Here is a 22,140-nt window from a genome sequence, read left to right as displayed (position 1 = left end):
TAGAAAGGCTTTTTAAGTTTTAAATGAAGGAGCCTCCACTCAACACTAACAGCAAAGAAGGTAGCTTCTAATTCAAGTTGTATAACCAGAAGAAGAGTACGCTCATTTCAGCTCTATAGTATGACTCAAAATTCAGTCCATTTCATCCTATAGACTGCTAGAAGGCGACTCTACATAAAACATGCATATTTCAGTCACTGCACCATTTCTTATAGTGTCCTGCTTGTCATTTACTTTAGTTTTTTGGTCTCCAATCTATATAATCATTTTCAAGCATTTGTGCTGCTTCCTTTATCTGAGCTTAAGACAGTTACTCTTAAAATCTAGCATTAACATGATGCAGAGATCCTTTGAATTTACAAACCCACTGTAACATTCATCATCAATTCCATATGATCTATATATGAACCTAAAGATTTCTTACGTCTTAGATGAACAAAGGTAACTCTTAGCAAGCAAGATGCAGGTAACATAGCAGATGGGTTAGCTTCATTGAGAGGCAAACATGTACTAGGAACCACGGATACTTTAAACTAACAGCCATCTCCCAAAGGGCATACTTCTTTATTTATTTCTATGAAACTAATAGCTTCTTAATTAGTTTCATACCAAGGAGAAAAAATCAATGAAATTGACCCTCGTCAAGATAAAACAAAGAGTAATGTTATTTAGTAGACTGTTATACGGCTGTCACACAACTGAAATGACGTAACAGTAAAAATCAGCCTTTGAGTCAGCAAGAACTTGTAAGGACTAATTTTCATTGTCACGTCATCCTAGTCGTGTAGCAATCTACTAAATAGCATTTCTCTAAAAAAAATAAATAAGAATGGAAAAAAAAAAAAAAAAAAAAAAAAAAAAAAACCCTCTTTCCTGAAATGATTCCTCCAGTAATGCAGGCAATGATTCCTCCAGCAATACAGGCAGTACTTCTCTAAAGTAATGTCAGTATTTTGATGTTCATTTCATATCATGCATTACTTCAATGATAATGATAACAAGCCATCAACACCATCACATCCATTTAAGCCTCATCCAATTAAGGACTTGAAATTTTTATGTAAGAGTTGAAACCTAAAAACTATAGAACATGTGGGGATTCGTTTGCTGAACATCATCAAATATAACAGTCAAACAACCCTTGACGAATTTTTGGAAATTGCAGCTATTTGTAGCACACCTTTTCGCTACACTAAACTCCAAGCCGCAGTTCAGCTAAAAACTATCTACATAATCACAAACTGATCACGAATTGAACTGTACCCGAAATACGACCCATGAAATTTAGCTACTAGTAGAAAACTTGTCTCTAGTCAAAAAAGAAGTACTGCTGCTAGGTTGTTTCCCTGATTGGGCAGTTTCCGTCAAAACACTTTGGAAACAATCAAGCAAGACCCATAATCAGCCTATTATTCAACCAGCATGTACTACACCATGATAAATCCTAAAGGCCTCCATATCTGCTGATTGCTAAGGATTCCAATCAGATCGTCGATATGGCTAAGCTATAGCCTATAGGCATTTGAAAGCTGTAAAAGAACTCCACCTTTTGAGGCAGTTTGACAACAAGTTCTCTCCAGTGTTTCAAATGGAGCTACTCCGAATATAAAATCAAATTCAATTTGGACAAATTCCTATTTCCTCCCCAAGGCACAAATATCTCGCTAGAGTCCATACGAAGATTCCCATTTAACAAGAAAACAGCCTCCTCAACATGTTTCCGTTCTCTCCTTCAACCATCATAGTTTCAAAAAACAAGATCACAATCATATTCCCTGAATACCAAAGTAACTGCAGTACCTACCTAGTAATTGTCGTTTGCAGGTTTCTCTCTACATTCTACAAATCAAGTCTAATGAGAAGACATACAAACAAGCACAAAATTTAAAGTAAAAGCTCAATCTTTGCGAAGTAAAATATCATCAAATTCATTATTTGCAATAATAACCGAAACCCATTTCAATTAATCTCATTTGAACCAAAACGCACCATCCAAATCCCACAAAGAACATCTTTTTGCGGTTCCAAACTCCCCCTTAAGAAGAAGAAACAAAAGGGTTCGATTTAAATTTCCTTACTTGACCATTAACGCAATCCAACCCACACCCACACTGCGGGCACTCGAAGAAATTATCAATAGGAAACGACGCCGAGGCAATCCCCACAGAGAGCTCAAGGTCGTCCCCGTTCCTCACCACCTCCACGATGTTTAGCCACAGGAACAAGACCTTGACGCTGACACCAGTCAAGCTGGTGAGCCTGTTCTTCGAGATATAGCCGCTGATGGTGGACTTGTAACTCAACTGGTACGAGCCCTCGAGAGAGAAACTGCACGAACCGTTGAGAAAGGCGCGGAATTTGCCTGAGTTTTGATCCAGCTCGTAGCCCAAGGAACCCTTGGGGATGAGACCGATGGGGAAGTTGAAGTCCTCGAGGGCTTCGTACACCGAATTTGCATCGTCGGTGATGGTTGCCGGGGAGGACGTGGCGACCGCTGATAGGAAGAGGAAAACGGTGAGAACTGTCGTGAGAGACATGTGGTTTTGCTTTGTGCAAACTTTTCTCTGTTTGGTGTGGGAAAATTTGTTGTCTTCTGGAGAAAAATAAGTACTGTTGGGTTGTTTTCGGATGCAAGAAGAAAAGATGGTGTAAAAATAGGCTACGTGGACAGAAATTAGCTACGATGTCGTATTTGGGAAGTTATTACCTGTGCCTGTGGATGATAACCAACGTGCTGCGTCCTGCTTTCTGGGCAGAGCACCAACAGCACGTGGTCGCTGTTTTGGTCAAACCAAAACCGCAGGCACAAATTCAAAGCTACCAGCCTACTATAAGGTATTTTTTAGTGTTTTTTTTTTTTTTTTTTTTTTTTTTTTTGTGTCAATTTAAAATGACATAAATATAATAAAAAATTAAAAAAATTATATTTATGTCATCTAAAAGGATATAAATGTAATTTTTTATTGCATTTATTTTATTTTAGATAGACACTGAAAGAACACTAAAAGGAACTCTAGAATTTCTCACCTACAATAAAGTTCTAGGATATTGGAGTACCCAATATATATATATATATATATATATGAGATAATTGCACCATTGGTCTTTATAGTTTGCTTAAATTACAAACCACTCAGATAGTATTAGCATGAATTCAGAGATCCCTGTGGTTGGCTTAATTTACAAATCGATTTTTAGAGTCAAATTCCGTTAAAAATTTGATAGATTCCGTTAAGTGCCATGTCAACCAATAAGATGGTGACATATGTCCATTTTAATAAAAATAAATAAATAAATATATTAAAAAATAAATAAATAAAACTTATTTAAAAAGAAAAAAGCGCAAAGGGTTGACCTGGCCACCCTAAGAGGGTCGGGGGGGTAGCCACGCGTTTATTTATTGATTTTTTTAATATATATATATATATCTTCATGAGATTGTTATCGGACCTGAGCAATTACTATGCCCAAACAAATGTGCTTCCTGTTATAATTAGACACCAGTGGCGCATAATTGCCTAACCAATCTTTTGCATTAATAATTATGGTGCTAAGTAGCCTAAGTTAATCCTACAGTTTCATTTCGTGTTTCAAATTTTATTTTGTTATGTCTAGCGTATATGATGCAAGTGTGGAATTGTGCAATGTGAATATAATAATCATTTTTCACATAATAATAATAATAATAAAACAATTTCAGAGATCAAAGATAAATATATCATGCATGAACATCAAGACAATTAAAGTATACAGATTGCCAATCTGGTTATTGGTAATCATATTATTTATGTTAAAGCTCGAACTAATTTACTTAAGCTCGATCACTTAAGAAGATGACACAAGATTAGACGTGGGCTTAATCTTCCTTCCTTTCAAGCTAACACAATCAAACCCACATCCACAGGTAGGGCTCTCCTCGAAATTACTGACTGCAAAATCTGCGGAAGCGATCCCAACAGAGAATTCAAGCTCATCATCAACAAGAGTCACTTTCACAATCTTGATCCAAAACAGCAGTACCTTAACTTTGACGCCACTCAAGCTTGTGATCTTGTCTTCGGCTATCACTCCCGTTATCGTCTTCTGGTACTTCAACTTGTAAGAATCGATGGAAAAAGTACAGGTAGCGTTCAGATACGCTGAGAATTTACCTGTTGAACTGTCCAGTTCGTAGCCCAATACGCCTTTGGGAAGAATGCCTACTGGGAAGCCATATTCTTCAAGAACTTCGTATGCCGTCAACGTGTCGTTGCCGGCCGCCGATGGGGTTGGCAAAGAGATCAGAAAGAAGAAGATTAGGCATAGAATAGCCATTGGAGACGTGGGTTTTGGTTGGAAGCTAGATGGAAGCCATGTGTGTGTGTGTTAGAAGTTAGATGGAGTAGTTTGACTGTTTGGTTGCGTTGTAGAGGGAATATATATATATATATAGTTCATGCAGGGGGGAAATATGTCAAAGAAAATTGAATAAGCTGAAGCATATTCCGTTTATATACCGCTGAGACTGAGAGTCCGTCTCTTTCGAAGAGGCTATCAATTAACTTAATTGTATGGTTTACTCAAAATCTCTCAAAATCTCTTAATTGTATGGTTGTTGCTAGTAGGATATATACCAATTGGTAAGCTTTTACTGCTGCGTTTTACAAATTGATTAACCAGTTATTATTCAAAAAATTAAGCAAAAAATTTAACTAATTAATTAGTAATTGATTTGTCAACTATATATTCTTAATCATTTTATATATCATCGATTATATATGAACGTTCACGTCAATATATTGTAAGAAATTTTATGGATGCTGAAAATGTCCTTTAAAAAAAAAAAAAAATTAATATATAACATCCCAATTTATGTTTCCCAAAATAAACGAAAATGGCTTAGAGAAAAAAAGAAAAAGAAAAAGAAAAGACCATAAATTATAAAAACTAAGCATTTTTAGAGTACATGATCAGTCGCACACATACAAGCTGTTGATGTGAAACTGGCCTCTCCTTAATGTATTTTCTCGCCTAAAAAGAAGACAGAAAATCATTGGATTTGATAGAGTCCAATCCATACCCACAGTGCGGACACTCCACAAAATTCTCCACCGGAAAGTCAGCCGAAGCAATTCCCACAGAGAACTGGAGCTCGTCGCCGTCGCGAACCACTTCCATAATGTCGAGCCACAGCAAAAGCACCTTGACACTCACACCCTTCAAATTCTTGATCCTGTCTTTGGATATCACGCCCTTTATGGTGGACTCATACTTGAGCTGATATGAATTTTCAAGGGAAAAGCTACAGCTTCCATTGAAGTACGCAGAGAAATCCCCTGTTTTTTTGTTTATTTCGTAGCCGGTCACCCCTCTGGGGAGAAGGCCGACCGGAAAGTCGTTGTCTTGAAGAACTTCGTAAGCCGAGGGCGTGTCATCGCCAACCGCAAATGGGGTTGACAAGCAGATGATCAAAACGAAGAGAATTGCACAGAGAAACGACATTAAAGACATGGGTTTTGGCTTGGAAGGCAAACCCATTCTTTTCCTGATCTTAGTTTGTGTTTGGTTATGCAGAAAATGGAGTGAGCAATTTGGGATCATATAGATGGAGATCGACCTCGATCACCTCAGTGCAGTGCCAGTTGATTCACGCAACTTGGTTGAGGCTGAGCATTTTTGTCACAATTGTCAATCAACACGCTTTGATTGCCATTTGCCTCTTCTCTCTTGCATGGCAGTGATTTTCAGAGCCTATACTCTTTCTGCTAACTCCATAGTGTGCCGCGTGTGGCTTGGTTTGACATCTGTTCATAATTCCATTTCCGGAATCTTAAACGAGTGCTCAAATCCAAAGTGTTCTCGAAATTTATTTTAATTTAGGGCTCAGAAAATATATATTTATTCTTTTTGGATGTTTTGAAATAGCTAAATCAGTCTAGGTGGTTTACACGATTTACAAATAAATCAATCTGGTATCAAAATAACTCAGACATCTTGACGTATATATATACCAAAACAACAATTTATTCTTTATAGTCAAATTCATTCTACTAACTTAATAAATTTCATTAGTACGACACTAACTTAAATAAGAAAATATTTTAACTTGATGAGATAATGGGTTCCACTTCATGTTAAAATTTGCAAGTGCTCTCTCAAATCTGACTTAATCTACTAAAAAAAAAAAAAACTCGTTAAATATGTTAACAAAGGGTTTTTCTGATGCCTTTAGAACATTCTCAATAGCTTATGCATTTTTATATGCAAAATGGCCAACTAAAACCTACTTTATCTATTTTAACTAATGGATTTCAAAAGGTACCATACATTCGATTATCTATTATTTCAATATATCATTTAAATGTTATTTTTTTTATTCTTTCTTTATTTTAATTCTAAGACATTTTTTCAACGATAACGATAAGTCTTCTTTTTTTTTTTTTTTTTTTAACATGGTCATTTTTTTTGGGATAATTATTTACTATAAAGTCATCAATCCTTTTGTTCTCATTTAAGGTGGTTCGCATGAGTGTAACCTTAAAATGACAAACATAGATTTTGTCATATGGACATACTCTGAAATACAATTTCTCATATGTGTGAATAATGCAACTTCACATGCATTACAAATGCATTTTTCATTTGATTTGCATAATCGGATCGAGAGACTTTTTAGTAAATTGATTAGCTATTTTAGCATAAAGGTGAAAATGGCTAAGTCATTAGGAATACTTTTATGACCCGCTGAATAGCTACTACAGATAACAAAATGTTGAAAATGTGGGGGGGGGGGGGGGGGGGGGGGGGGGCAAAATGATAGAAAGATGCAGCTCATAAAACGTCCAAAAGCTAAAGGAAAACTGCAGAGGCAACATCTGTGCGCACGCATGCGTAGATAGTTGGAAAGCAGATGGTGACGCTTTCCCTCAATATTCTAAATGCACTTCTAACCGTCTGATCCATACATACTTTGCAAACAGACAAAAACATGCACATAAAGATGTCTTAAAAGTTGTTAACAAAATCAAATAAAGTGTTCAAATGCCCCCCAATAAGATTTGTGTAAATTCTACAAAATCATCGTCCAAATCTATATGATTACGGAAGTATGATTACGGAAGAATTATAACTGTCTGAGATAGTTTTCGGTATTATATGAACGGCACGTTTTTTAACATCGAAAAACAGCTCAAACTAAAAAAATCATTTCGGAGTATTAACACTTGGGTTTTTTTTTTTTTTTTTTTTATTTATTGACACGTCATCTAATTATATAGTAGTTGTATAAGAATATACTAAATAGAACTACTCTTAAGTCAATATTAACATATGTAAGTAATTAGGAGTTTACCAAAGGAATTGTTTAATTTGTTATAATATTAATTAATTTTTTAAATTCAATCTTTTTTATTAGCTTAAGTTTTTAAATAATTGATAATTTAACACGGTAGCTTAACATAACACATAATTCAATTCCTATTTACATTAAATATTTCATATATTAAGTCCCAAAATAAATATTAAAATATTAATTCAATAATTAAATTTATCAGTTTAAACTTGACGATGATAGATTTATTGCCATCTACCTTTTCTGAGAGAGTGATGGACTTACAGTTTACACCATCGATTGACTTATATTTTTATTGAAAAAAAAAAAAAAAAAATCCTGGAGCATTGAGGCTCTGGATAGATCTGATGGAGAGCATATATATATATAGGAGCATAGCCTCCATCTATAGTAAAATGCATTTCTTTGTATTTATTGTGAACGGTCCCACTTAGACCACAAATCCGTGGCCTTTGAATAAGTGCAATTTTGCAATAATTGAAGTTCACATGATTTTGACAACATAATGCGTAGATGTGGCTATTGAGGTATGCTTCAGATTAAGATAAAGAATATAAAATTAAGAAGAATACAAAGTCTTGAATGAAGAGGAAATAATAAGATTAGACCATGACCCTAAACGCACGTTCAGATCAAATTGTGATCTTGATAACTGTAGTCCGTAGATAATATTTTCAAGCAAGGGAGGAGATAAAAAGATTAGATCATGAATCTAAAATGGGCGGAAAAAGAATCATCTCTATTTCATATTTAAGATTTAAAGTTAATGCATCTAACAAAGTAGATAATGCCTGAGTCACCATTTTTCATTTGAATAATGCTACTCTTCATACTCATGACACACCACTTAAAACACACCATGTCAATTTGAGTGTGATAAATGCGTATGAAAAATAATATTACTCTTTTCATTCAAGTCTAAGAGTAATGTTATATACTATATTTTTATTCTCCAAGGTTATCAAATATAAGAATGCTCCATCTAAAGTGCACAAAATTTCACATCATAGTCCAAATTACACTCATCAAACCTCGTGAACTTGCATCACAACATTATAATAATAAAAAATAAAAAAATAAAAAATAAAAAATAAAAAAAAAAAAAAAAAAAAAAAAAAAGACCCTACTCTAGCCCAAGTCAAATCACCTCTAAATTCTTCAGCATGGAAAGTATGAAAGACCAAAGTTTCTTGTATTCCCTGAGTTGATTTTGGTTCTTTTTTTTTTTTTTTTTTTCTTCAGAAATTCCCTAGCGGATTCAAACAGGATGTAAATATTGTATTTAAAAGCAACATCTTGTACTATTTCAGATAGATCATATGCTGCAGTTCCACTATCTGTGCCTGCAATCTTGATGTTCCTTTTAACCAAGCACTTCAAAGTATTTTTGTTATGGAGATCCAAAGGCTCATCACTTGCAAAGTATCATCCTTTGATTTGATCATTCCAAATAATGCCAGATCATCTTTAATGGTTATTTCTCAGTTTAACAACAAAGCTACTAGCCTCTCCGGTCCCCCTCCCTCCCTCTTTCCTTTTCCTCCTAATTTTTTTTTTATAAGTAAGAAAATTTCATTAAAAAAACGTAAGGCGCCCCTAAGTACACATGAAGTATACACAGGAGCAACTCAGCTACGCCTAACCCCCATCAATTCCTTTTCCAAGTCCCCCATCCACACCATATCAAGAAATATTATAACCTATGATTAGTCATAAGACATTACACCTGGCATAATATGGTAATAACAAAGGTCAAAAGCAGCCCTTCAAGAGTGCATCAATATCATGCATCTAGTAATTTACTTCCTAAATTGGTGCATGCCACCTTGATGCAACTTATCTGGTTACTCTTACTCAGATCTCAATGGATAGATAACATGTTAAATCACCACTTATCCAAAAAGCATACTCAGATCCCAATACATAAGTGACATGTTACATCACCGCTTATTCCAAAAACTTAAGCTTATAGGAAATGATAAATTTAATCATTTAATTAATTCTTTAACACTCTTTTCACATGTTGACTCAAACTCTCCTTCAACAAATGAGACCCAACACATGAAATATTTAACTGAAATAAGGAGTGAATGATGGAGACAAGATTCGAACTCAGAACCTTCGCTTTGATACCATGTTAAGTCATCATTTATCCTAAAAGATTAAGCTGATGGAAAAGAGTGAATTTAATCCTTTAATTAATATTCTAACACTCATCTAGGTTCAAACTACCGCTAATAAGTGAGGCCCAACGGGTAAAAATTTTATTCCTTCACTACTTCATGAATGATCAATAAATACCTTGACATTCGCAAGTAAAGTACACCATGGAAGTAAATTTTGAAATGAAATGTCAATACGTCCCAATTATGATAACCGTGCGTTTTTCACCAAACTAAAACAATGAAAAAGAAAATGGAAAATATCATAGACTCGATAGTCAAATGACATATGAATGCTTATTATAAATTAACCAAATCTGAAGTAAACCTCATTGAACGGTTTTATCCTAAGGCCTGTGTAACTTCAGTGTGCATCAGCATGTGACCATCAAGTGTGCATCAAGTCATACTCATAAGTAGCTCATATTGGGATGCTTAGAAGAGTTGCCATGTAAGGATAGTGTCGCATTTGCATCTATAGATCAGAAATCAGCCCAAGGAGATCAAAGTAAGATGTAAAAGCGAATCAACTAACATGGCTTGAAAAAAATTAATACACAAACCAATGCATAACTATGAAGGTGATACATACAAAATAAAATATGCAAATTCCCTAACACAATCAGAGGACAACAATTGACAGGCTTTATCTTTAAGCAAATATAGTTAGCAATGAACCACTATGAACGAATACCAACTGCAGATAAGGGGAAAAGATGGAGGATTGTACATACAGTCATGCATTGACTCAGCTAACATCCTTCAGTCTTCTTATCAAAACATCCAGAGACTTCTTTTTTGGGTTTGGCTTGGCCCCCCGTGACCCAAAGGTTCCAAACAGCCGATCTGATTGATCCCTCAACTTCTCTAAAATCGTCACGACTTTCCTATAGTCCAAAGTATTGTAACTCCTAGCCCTGATTACTGGATTCATAAAATTCTCTGGATGATCGCTCAAAAGTAAATTAACCAATTGCCTTGATTCAGCAAGTGCCTTTTTCAACTGATTTGCATCCCCTTCTGAGAAAATAGGAGCTTGATTATCCGCAAATGATTCCAAAAACCGGATGTCAACATCAATCCCAATGATCGCATTTAGATTAAACCTCTTAACCGAGTCCCCACATAAAACTCCAACAATATTCTCGGAGATGTGAGAAAGAACATCTTGTAAAACCCTTTTAAGGACCTGAGCCGGCAATATCTGCTGAGCAGTCGAAACCAGAGTTTCCAAATATATAATCACCTCATTCACATATTCATTCCCATTCTGTGCAGGCTCATCAGTCATCCAATTCACGTTCTCAATCAACGTCATGAACCCATTAACCTTGGCTTTCAGCAACCCTGAGAGCATATCCTCGGCCTCATCACGGGCTTTGCCCAATGGAAACTGTCTCCTACCCCTCTCAGCCATTCTCAAGGGAATCCCCGAGAGCTGCGCGGCATGACGGAAGAAGAAATCACACGCACGCTCCATGACAGCCATATTCGCCGCCATCTGCATTGCCTGCGAAACCCCATGAACAGACGTATTGATCAGCTTCAACAAAGCCTCATCCAAAACATCACTCAACAGCCTATCCAAGTACTTCTTCACCACATCGTAAAAATCCAGCTGCCCTCCATACGACATGAAACTCACGGAATCCTCCACAAACGACCTCACGATTCGACAACAATCAGGCACTGTGGCAGAGAACGGCGCCACGTAAGGAAACGCCGGCACAATGTCCGACGTTTGGAGCTGAAACGACAGCACGTTCATTGAATACTCGTACTCCTTCTTCATCAACATCTGCTCAAACTTATCTGCCGCGAGGGCTTCACTAATCTGTTTCCGACAATCGGACAACAACAATTCGTGGTACTTGTCTCTATGTTTGCTCAACACATCTAACAAAGCATCGACTGGGTACCCATACCTCCTCAGAGTCACTCCCAACAAGCTCACATAGTCCTTAATCAACAGCAAGTGGTTCGCGGTCTGCATCCTAGAGAACTGGTCCTCTAACACCGAGCACATTTTGCTAACGGCGGTCTCCCACAGATTCTCGACCTCCATTTTTGAAATCAAACCCCCTCCGGTCCTCAAAATCCTATCCTCCACGATGAAGAACCCGGCGATTTGCGCGAAAAAAGTTTGGTGAGATTCGAGAAACGGAGTCATAGACGATACCTGAAAGTCCGACGTCAATTGGAGCTTCCGGTTCTCGAAGTAGTACTTCTTGAACCGGTCCTCGAGCCCTAGGGTTTGGTGTATGTGATAGCCTCTGTACAGAGGGGTCAAATCGAAGCCGCTGGTACTGTCACCGTGGTCGTCCTCCTCGTCGTCTTCTTCTTGGAGAGCGTAAACGCAGTCCCGGAGGCTGAGCCGGCTCTGCTCCTCGGCTTGGCGCTGCTTGATCCGGAGATCCTCCTCGCGCTGGCGCGCCGAGGAGGCTTGGCCGATGGCTAATTGGCCGAGGTTCCGGCACACCACTCGGATCTCCACCAGCCAATCGCCGAACTCTTTACTCACCTTCCTCTCTATGTGAGCCCGAATCTCCGGAATCTTCTTCTCCAGCATTCTCCTCAGAGTAGACGACGGCGTTTTGTCCAAAAGCTCAGTCTCTATGGAGTCCAAGCACTTCAACGCCATGTAGAGGTTGCTGTTGGACAGGTGGTGGTTGGATCGCGCACAGACCTCGATCAAGCGGATACACGTGGCGAGCGACTGGAGCGCGAGATCGACGTTCAGCGAAACGGTGCGGGTCTCGAGGAAGGCGTCGAGGGAGGAGAGGAGTGGGCCGGCGACCGACTGGAGCCTGGAGTTGGAGTCGGAGAGAGCAGACTTGAGGGATTCGACGTCGGAGAGGAGGGACTTGAGGTCGTCGACGGCCAGGATGAAGTCCTGGTAGTGGGCCTTGCAGACCTCCTCGATTTCCGACTCCTTGGATCGCGCGAAGTTGCGGAGGTGGTGGTGCAAAGTCTCGGGCTTCCCCGACGAGAAGGCCTTGCGGATGAAGGGCCCCAAGTCCTCGTTGTTGCATATGGCCGAGGAGAGCAGCAGCTGCTCCAGCTTGTCCGCTGACTCCGCGCCGTTCTGGGCGGCGGAGGCTGGACCCACCTTCCGGCGTGACTTCGTGGAGTTCATCGTGGTGCGCGTGGATGGTTGAAAAGCCGTGGAGATTCGGATTTATTAGGTACAAGAGAAAGTGGGGGAGGTTGGGAGTTGGTAATTTGAGGGGCTGACTGAAGGCATTTTGGTAATTATGACGCGGGTGATACTTTCACTTGCTTGGTCGCACCGGGATGGCGTCTGTCTGAGACTTTGTGAAAGAGTTTTCATTGGATTGTGAATTTCATTTGGACGGAGGAAATTTAGGATGCCCGGCTACAGGTGGTCAATTGATGGAGATATTACTGTTTTTTTTTTTTTTAAAAAAAAAAAATCATTTATTTATTTATTATTATTATTATTATTTTTTAAGAATAAAGTTAATCTTTCCATTAATCAAACTGGAGTACAACCAACAAAAGGTTACATAAGTTACCACCAAATTAGTGTATAATCAAATTGAGTAAAAAGGTTCAGACCAATACAGACAAATGCTACAAATAAACCTAACCAAACAGCAAGAACTAGGTTAAAACACCACAGAGCAACTTGTCAAAAACAGGAAATAACACCCAAACAGAACTGCCGTCAGAAAGAGCCACCACTAGAGACGGTGCGTGTACCCATGCGCCATCCTCGGAAGACACCCTACAGCAATCATTCACCACAGGCCACCGGGCGCCACCAAACACGGCAACAAGGATGAAGCGTGGCCATCATGCGCCTTCCAGGGTGACAAACACCCTGACGCGTGATGATCACGGAAGGCTAATATGATCGTAGCAAGCGGCTACTAGACCAGAGAATGACGGTGAACAAGGCTGAGGGGCGCGTGTCTAGCAGAAAACGATGGAAATGCACAGATCTAGATCTCAAGACTGGTCTACTGAAGCTCGGCCAAAACATACCACCAGCGACAAGTGCAGACCGGTCGCTCCTCTTCGGTACTTCTCGAAAGTGCCTTCCTGCTAAAAACCAAAGAAACTAAAAAAAAAAAAAAAAAAAAAAAAAAAAAAAAAAAAAAAAAAAAAAACGTCTGTAAAAAAGACTAAGAGAGATACAAACACCACCGGATCTAACCAGGGGGACAAAAACTTCACAGCCCTAAAGACTGTGAGACTCTAACCTCCACTGGAATAACCCATGAAGGAGCAAAAAATCACCTTAACCCAAAAAGGCTAAGCGAAAAACCAGAGTCGAAAATAGGGAGGCATGAGGCCTCTCCCCAGCAATAAAAGATACGAAGGGTTGGAACTTTTGGGTTTAGAGAGAGAAGCTCTCAAACACGGGTATAAATTATCCAATGGAGATATTATTGTTGCCACAGTCGTTACATATTTCTCTTTCTTTTGTAGAAAAAAAAAATTGATTATTTACTGCTCTTGACATAATTTTTGTCCAATTTTACTTGCATGACATTTTATTTTTAATTTTATTAAATACTTTAAAAGATGAAAGAAGTGTCTAGAAGAGCTATATATATAAACAAAATGAAAGAAAATAAGAGAAATCCAAAAAGAAGTTACAGATCCAATTACCCCATCACGGTAAGTAGTGTCACACTAGTTTTTGTGTCTTTACCTTGATCAATGGGTACGAGAAATTGCCGGAGGGAGAGGAAGAGAAGCCAGAGGCGAGAGGTGGCTGGTGGTCAAGAGGACGAGCTCCTAGTAGGGATCTTGGACCTCTTACCTCCAGGCTACCAGATGAAATTGTAAAGCATTTGATTGAGTGATTTTGGTACTTTGCTGGAGAGATTGTCCAGAGGGTAAGATTTGTGTCTTCTTTTTTTAAGATTTGTGTTTATGGGCAGGTGACTGTTGATTTTTCTATGTGGGAGTTATAAAGTTTTCCAAATGTGAGATAATACATGTTTTTGTTTTAGCAAAATATCGTGTTCCTCGGCGTTGATGTTTATGTGGGAGTTAGAAATGCACTGATGTTTTGGTATTAATGGTTGTATTCTTAGGCGTCTAATTTTTCTTAATGGAAGTTAAAGAGTCTCTCAAAGAATAGATAATGCATTTTTTTTTACTTCCAAAATTTCAGTAAACTATAATTGAATTTGCGCCTTATTATTATTATTATTATTAGAATATTACATTTAACCCCATAAACTATCAGCCGTTTTGGAAGTAGCTCCCAAACTACTAACTCTTTAGACTCTGGCCCCCAAACTAAGGATGTACAAGTGGCTACGGTTAGCGGTTATTGGCAAAAACCACTAACTGTAACCGTCTAAGGCGATTATTGAATTTTAACAACCACAACCGCCTCCGCCTAAGTGGTTAGTGATTATTATGTTTATAACCGACGGTTTGAAAACCACCTTTTAATTTGAGCTTTGAGCCGGTTTTAATTTTTTTTAAATAATAATAATAATAATAATAATAATAAGTTTTGGACCTTTTGGTACAAAATTAACAAATCTAAAACACAAATCCTAAATATCTATTAAAAAAAAATATATAAATCCAAAACACTACAAATATAATTAGCCAAATACAAACAAATCCAAATTCAAATCCAAAATATTACAAATTCAAATAACCAAATGCAAACAAATTTTTAATATATAATTTTTTTTTCAATATATATACACACACACATACACACCATTGCCACGTGTCATTTTTTTTAATTAAAGATAAAAATAAAAATAAAGGGGGTGGCCGACCACCCCATTTTGGCCAAGTAAGTGGCTCAACCACCCCCAATACCAGTTTGAGGGTGGCCGAACCACCCCCAATAAGTAAAATGGAGGTGGCCGAAACCATCTCCAAGAGGCTTGGGGGTGGTTGAGCCACCCCAAACAGGCTAGTCTAGGGGTGGTCGAACCACCCCCAATGGCCAAACCCTAACCCTTTTTTTTTTTGCTCTTGAAGGTGGTCAAACCACCCTCAGACTGGCCGGTCGAACCCTCCGCCAACCACCCCTAAGAGCAAAAAAAAAAAAAGGGGGGGGGGGGGGGGGAGGGGGATGGTTAGGGTTTGGCCCTCTCAATCTGGCCTTGCAGATCTTGCAAATAATGTTACGGAGCTTTCTAACGCAAATTTGTGTTGCTGCACATCCACGTGGACTCGCGAATTTGTACATGTTGGTGTCGCAGATCAATTGTGGCTCCGCAGGCATTCTCAATTTCTTGAAATCCTTTTTTTATGATGAAATATATATATTCTAGCTCATTGGCCCCTTCTCAACAAATTATGTTAGCCCTTACCCAATTAAATTGTTTTGCCTTAACCAAATAAACCTAAAAAAAAAAACCCTCTACAATCAACAGATTTGCTATAGACATCAAAAGCCATCGTCAAGCACTTAACGGGGCGTCGGTGCCCTTCCAAATTCCAACACAGCCAAACAACTTAAACAAAAATATTTCTTATTTAATAAAAAAAATAAAAATAAAAATAACTAGAACATCAAACAAGAATACCTCTTCTTGTCTTCTCCATCCCTCTCCTCCATATCCTAACAGTTTTGTTAGCCGACCCCCACCCACGAAATTCGCCTATCACCACTTCTAGATTCATCATCTTTCTCCTACACAAGAAGCAACCATCCGACCAATCACAGCACCAGAAATTTTAAGGACAAAGCCAACAGACCCATCACCCCAGCCAGCACAATATCGCTTTGTAAGTTCTCAAATCTGAAATCCCTAAAAAAAAAATCATTTTTTTCCGATCATATATGATATATGGTGAAGAACTGAAAAAGAAGAAAGAAAACTGAACGTGAAGAGGAAGACAAGAAGAGTTTAGACTAGAGAAAGAGAAGAAGTCGGGGAAAGGAAATCAAAAAGTGTAATTGTATTTGCCTTTTCAGTGTTTCTCCATATGCTACAGTAGACCGATGGACAACAAGACAAACAAGTCAAAAAGTGTCTGCAATATTTTCCCTATAAATTTCAAATCTCACATCCACATTAAAAGAATTAGGAAAAGCCAAAAGTTCAAAACCCCTACTTTTACTCGTGAACCGTGAGAAGTTGAGAACAGTGAGAGTGAGCTTGATTATTTTTGTCATTTGTGTTATTGATAAATTATAATAATGTTTAAAGTTGGGAATCAAAAAAGTCGACTAAGGAGAATTAATGGATTAATTAAAAAAGAAAAAATTGGTAAGAGTGAGAATTATTAAATAGCTTAAATAATTTGTTTAGTGATTATTGAATGCCTTATTGATGATTTTATTATTATTATTATTATTAGTTTTTACTTTACAATATTATAAAATTTTAATTTTGAAAATTGTTGATTTAATTTGATTTTTACGACACAAAACAACAAGTAATTCGCAACACAGAAGTGGTACGAAACCACTCTACGCAAGTCGCACTTTTTTAGGTTAATTTTCTAAGCTCAATTCATAATATAAGTGGTATTATAATTTGGATATTATGGTTATTAAATATTTAGAATATTGGTTATTATAGTTTATAAGTCTAAACAATTAATTGGAGAATTTGACACGTGAAAACTATTATATTCAATTTGTTCTTTATTTGAGTTTGTTAATTGCTATCTTACAAATATTTTTTATTGCTTTTCGAAAGATTCTAATATAACCATGTAAATTTATTTGTAAATGATGGGAAAGCCAAATACAATACTTGACTTTTTCAAAAGAAAAAATACACAAAGTTCAAATGCCAATGTTGGTGATGCATCATCACCAACTTCTAATATCGTAATTTCTGAAAATTCTTCTAAAAAATCTCGAAGAGTTGACGTCAATGAATTTGATATTAATTCATTGGAGTTTGATCCTGTATTGCGTCGTCAGATATGGGAGTATAATGTTAATCAACGGAATGAAATTCGACGAGCTTACATTAAAGCTGGTGCATACCAAATTATCCTCACAGAGTACCCAAAATTAGAAGATCCAAATCATCTTCATAACTTTCAACCTTTGTGGTTCAATCTATTTCCTTGATGGCTTGAATATTCGCGCAAAAAAGATGAAGCATTTTGTCTACCATACTTTCTCTTTAATAAGCCATATGGACATCATAAGCAACGTGTATTCACTATAGATGGATTCAAGAATTGGAAGAAAGTTAGAGATGGAAAAAATTGTGTTTTTCTCAATCATATAGGAAAAGATCCTAATTCATTTCATAGAATTGCTGAGAGGTCATACGAAGACTTGAAGAACCAGTCTCAACACATACAAAACGTGTTTGAAAATTTCACTTTTGAACAAATTGTAAACAATCAACTGCAGTTAAAAGCCTCAATTGATGTTGTTCGAGTGCTTGCATTTCAAGGTGTTGCTTTTAGAGGTCAAGATGAAAGTGTGGATTCAATGAATCGTGAAAATTTTCTTGAAATATTGAATTTAATGGTTTCATATAATGAACAGATTGCTGAAGTGATAGCTAAAGCTCCAAAAAAATGCCTCGTATACATCACCAATGATACAAAAAGAAATTTTACATATTTTTTCAACCAAAGTGAATGATGCAATTCACAAAGAAATTGGTAATGCAAAGTTCTGCATAATAGTTGATGAAGCTCGTAATGAGTCAATGAAAGAGCAAATTGCTATAGTTTTAAGATTTGTCGACAAAAATGGTTTTGTGCGGGAACCCTTTTTTGGGCTTGTTTATGTCGCTAATACTACGACACTAACCATACAAAAGGGTATATATTTTGTATTGTCTCAACATAAGTTAGCCATTGAAAATATTCGAGGGCAAGGATATGACGACGCAAGTAACATGCGAGGTGAGTGGAATGGGTTGCAAGCTTTGATTTCAAATGACTATCCATATGCCTACTACATTCATTGTTTCACACATTGTTTGCAATTGGTATTAGTGGCGGCATCAAAAGAAGTTATTCTTGTTCATCAATTTTTCACTAATTTGAGTTCTATTGTCAATATTGTTTGTGTCTCATGCAATCGATTTGAAGAACTGCGGATTTTCCAAACTGCTGAAATTGCTTGCTTGATTGAAATTAATGAGATTAAGAGTGGAAGGGGACTTAATCAAATTTGTACTTTACAACGAGTTGGAGATACTCGTTGGAGTTCTCACTTGAGATCAGTTTCTAGCTTGATCAAATTTTTTTGTCCACCTTGTGAAGTTATTCTTAAAATCATTGATGTGGGAACTACTTCTTCCCAACAAGCAGAAGCAAATTCTGTTTATCAGGTAATGACTTCATTTGAATTTGTCTTCATCTTGCATCTCATGAAAGAAACGATGCAGATTACTGATCATCTATGTCAAGAATTGCAATCAAAATCTCAAGACATTTTACGTGCCATGAATCTTGTTTCATCCACTAAAGCATATATCCAACAATATAGAGATGATAAATGAGATGATTTACTTACCAATGTAAAGTCATTTTGCTAGAGACGCAATATAGATGTCACATATATGAATGCTCGTTATGTTGAGAGACGAGGTTGATCTCGCCATCAACAAGCCGACTTTACATTTGAGCAACATTATTGAGTGGATTTTTTTGTGCTTCTATAGATTCTCAATTGCAAGAATTAAATCGCCAGTTTAGTGAGCATGCAGTGGAGTTGCTTATTCCCGGCTCGGCTTAGCTCTTGATCCTCGAGCCACATGTGAATCTTTTAGAATTGATGATATTTGTCAATTAGCAAACAAGTTTTATCCGCAAGATTTTACTGATCTTGAAAAGGAACAGTTGAAATAGAATTTAACCATTATAAGCATAATGTAGTTGAACATTTGAGTTTCCAAGCACTGTCAAATATTTATGAATTGTGCCAATGATTGGTTAGTACTGGAAAATCAGCTATCCACCAACTAGTTTTTCGAGTTATTGTACTTGTACTTACTCTTCCCGTTTCTACTGTAACTACAGAACAAGCATTTTCAGTCATGAATATTGTCAAAATTAGGCTTCGCAACAAAATTGAAGATGAGTTTCTGACGGATTCTTTAATGGTGTACATCGAAAGACAAGTTGCTGCAACAATTAACATAGATTCAATCATATAGATGATTTTTGTGATTCAAAAAAACAGCGGATTCCATTTTGATAGGTGTTTTGGATGAAATTTGATGTATTATGAAGCCCTTATTTTCTATAATTTCTTTTGTTTAATATTTATTATTTTTGGTTCAAAAATGCCTTGGATCCTGTTCAAATTACTTTCTAGTTTCGTCCCTGTCCATATGCTTGCAAAGGAGATAAATGGTGAGGTTGTGAGGGTGAATCAGATTCACTGGCCAACGCTTAAGGCGATAATTGAACCGAGTCGAGTCGAGCCGAGTATTAAATGTTCAAGTTTAATTTGTTTAATTTTTTTTCGAATGTGACTCAAGTTCAAGCTTCTCATCGAACCAGATAATTTGTTCAAGTTTTGTTCATTTATTTGTTTAACGAACTCGAACTTGCTCACGAATTACTCAATTTATTTAGTCATGGTTAAGATTTGAGTTAATTTAGAGAAATTAACTCAAATCTTAAATTGTCTAATCTCAATTTTATATGTTTATCTTATAATATATTTATACATTCATATACACACAAATGTACTTATATCTATATCTAGACTTACAATTACAATAATTCAATTTATATATATTACATTAGGAAGAACATTTTATTTTTTATTTTTTTAAATACTTAACATGTTCTCGTTATGAAGTTAAAAATAATATTATAAAAATAATACAAATGAAGTTATATGAGCTTATACGAGCCGAGCCTGAATTTTTTGTTCAAGCTCTGTTCATTTAATAAACGAACCGATCCTGAACTGAGCTAATCCGAATCGAACTCGAACATGTTCACAGGTAGTTTTGCTCGCATACGGCGAGTGTGTACCCCTTTTGAGCAAAAATTATGTAAGGTATAATTATTGTAAAGATGATGATTGAATTCGAGATGATCCCTCAAGTCCTTTATATATGGCATTCTTGGCCTTCTAGCATATTCCATGGTTGGTGTCCGTTCACCTGACGCCCCATTTTCTCTCCAATCCGTTAGAATGGCCACTGCAGGGTGTGAGAAGTCTTCATGATGTAGACCAGGGACAGATCTTATGCGGGTGAGGAGGAGTTCTAGGATGGTGCTCCCAGGTTTGGGTAGCAGACTGAGCAATGGTCTTGGATTCACTGGGTCTTGGGCCCCCGGGTGGACTGGGAGTTCTGGATCCTTGGCCTCTTAAGTGGGTTGGATGCAAGTGATCTAATTGGGCACATTCTATGATGTGGGCTTTAGGTAATTCCTACGCCCTATAGGAGTCCCTTACTTTTCTTAGATGATTAGTAAATCTATCCAGGGGAATTGGAGTGTGGAGAGTTCACAGTGGGCCTTAGTTTGTTGGCGAGTTAAACCGTATTCGAGCTCCTCTACGATTCGAGGGAAGTGATTCATTTACGGGATAATTGTACCGTTGGTTCCTGTGATATGCCATAATTATTTTTCACTACCTATGGTTTAAAAAGTGCATGGGAGGTCCCTGTGGATTACAATAATTACGTTTTACTCCCTGGGTCGATTTTCCGTCCACTAGTTTGACGGAATCTGTTAGCCCTACACGTCAGCGCCACGTGTCGCCATAAGATGACGACATGTGTCCATCTTAATAAAAAAAAATTATTAAAAAATAAATAAATAAACTTATTTTTTAAAAAACAAAAAAACAAAAAAAAAAAAAAAAAAAAAAAATAAGAAAAAAGGCAAGCCAAGGGGTGGCTGGGCCACCCCTAGCCAATGGTGGTGGCCGCGCGCCAACCCCGGCCACCTCTGGGGATGGCCACAGCCTCCCCAGTGGCCGGGGGTGGCGCGCTGCCACCCCCAATGGCCTGGGGGTGGGTGGCCTTCAGGCCACCCCTAGCCACCTCTGGGGGTGGCCGCGGCCTCCCTAGTGGCCGGGGGTGGCGCGCGGCCACCCCCAATGGCCTGGGGGTGGGTGGCCTTCCAGCCACCCCTAGATCTACTAGGGGTGGCCCGATGGCCACCTCCGGCCACCCCTTGGCCTGCCCTTTTTTTTTTTTTAATTTTTTGTTTTAAAAATAAGTTTATTTATTTATTTTTTAATAAATTTATATTTTTTTTATTAAGATGGACACGTGTTGCTGGCATGTAGGGTTAACAGATTCGGTCAAAATGGTGGATGGAAAATCGACATAGGGAGTAAAACGTAATTATTGCATACCACATGGACCTCCCATGAACTTTGTAAATCATAGGGAGTGAAAAATAATTATGGCATACCACAGGGACCAACGGTGCAATTATCCCTTCATTTACGACCTCTTCTATAAAATTTTGAGAAATGCTAGTGTACTTAAAAATTTACAAAGAGAGTTTTACTAACTGATGTGGCATCATGCATAAGATGAAAATGCCCTTCAAATTTAAAGAAAAAAACCTACAGCCACGAAAATGCCCATCGCCAGGAAAAATCCAGCTCGCCGGACAGCCGGTCCTCCAACGACGTCGGAAAACTCCCGGCCCCGAGGTCCTTGACCATTGGCCGCCAGCACACCCCAGAGCCCCGATGGGATCGGAAACTCCCATCCAGCCAGAACCTTGACCCCC

General features: G+C 37.6%; 5 protein-coding genes across 5 annotated transcripts; 1 reads left to right on the top strand and 4 right to left on the bottom strand.

The window, feature by feature from the left end:
* Positions 1-1,903: 1,903 nt before the first annotated feature.
* LOC133851575 (uncharacterized protein At5g01610-like) lies at positions 1,904-2,724 on the bottom strand. Its single transcript, XM_062288045.1, has one exon. The coding sequence runs from the start codon at positions 2,535-2,537 to the stop codon at positions 2,037-2,039; it is 501 nt and encodes a 166-aa protein (XP_062144029.1). The 5' UTR covers positions 2,538-2,724; the 3' UTR covers positions 1,904-2,036.
* A 970-nt stretch (positions 2,725-3,694) lies between these two features.
* On the bottom strand, positions 3,695-4,414 carry LOC133851816 (uncharacterized protein At5g01610-like). Its single transcript, XM_062288405.1, has one exon. It carries the CDS (start codon positions 4,312-4,314, stop codon positions 3,826-3,828), a length of 489 nt encoding a protein of 162 aa, XP_062144389.1. The 5' UTR covers positions 4,315-4,414; the 3' UTR covers positions 3,695-3,825.
* Positions 4,415-4,898: 484 nt separating this feature from the next.
* LOC133852348 (uncharacterized) lies at positions 4,899-5,937 on the bottom strand. The gene has a single exon (XM_062289091.1). It carries the CDS (start codon positions 5,578-5,580, stop codon positions 5,011-5,013), a length of 570 nt encoding a protein of 189 aa, XP_062145075.1. The 5' UTR covers positions 5,581-5,937; the 3' UTR covers positions 4,899-5,010.
* Positions 5,938-10,032: 4,095 nt separating this feature from the next.
* LOC133851235 (exocyst complex component SEC15B) lies at positions 10,033-12,784 on the bottom strand. The gene has a single exon (XM_062287565.1). It carries the CDS (start codon positions 12,626-12,628, stop codon positions 10,241-10,243), a length of 2,388 nt encoding a protein of 795 aa, XP_062143549.1. The 5' UTR covers positions 12,629-12,784; the 3' UTR covers positions 10,033-10,240.
* Positions 12,785-17,185: 4,401 nt separating this feature from the next.
* Positions 17,186-18,929, top strand: LOC133851507 (uncharacterized). The gene is made up of 4 exons (XM_062287949.1): positions 17,186-17,438; positions 17,697-18,001; positions 18,093-18,327; positions 18,421-18,929. Exons 1-4 carry the CDS (start codon positions 17,186-17,188, stop codon positions 18,927-18,929), a joined length of 1,302 nt encoding a protein of 433 aa, XP_062143933.1.
* The last annotated feature ends 3,211 nt before the right edge of the window (positions 18,930-22,140 follow it).

This window comes from Alnus glutinosa, chromosome 12 (genome assembly GCF_958979055.1).
Source record: "Alnus glutinosa chromosome 12, dhAlnGlut1.1, whole genome shotgun sequence".
In the NCBI taxonomy this organism is placed as follows: Eukaryota; Viridiplantae; Streptophyta; class Magnoliopsida; order Fagales; family Betulaceae; genus Alnus; species Alnus glutinosa.
This window is presented reverse-complemented; position numbering and strand designations above follow the sequence as displayed.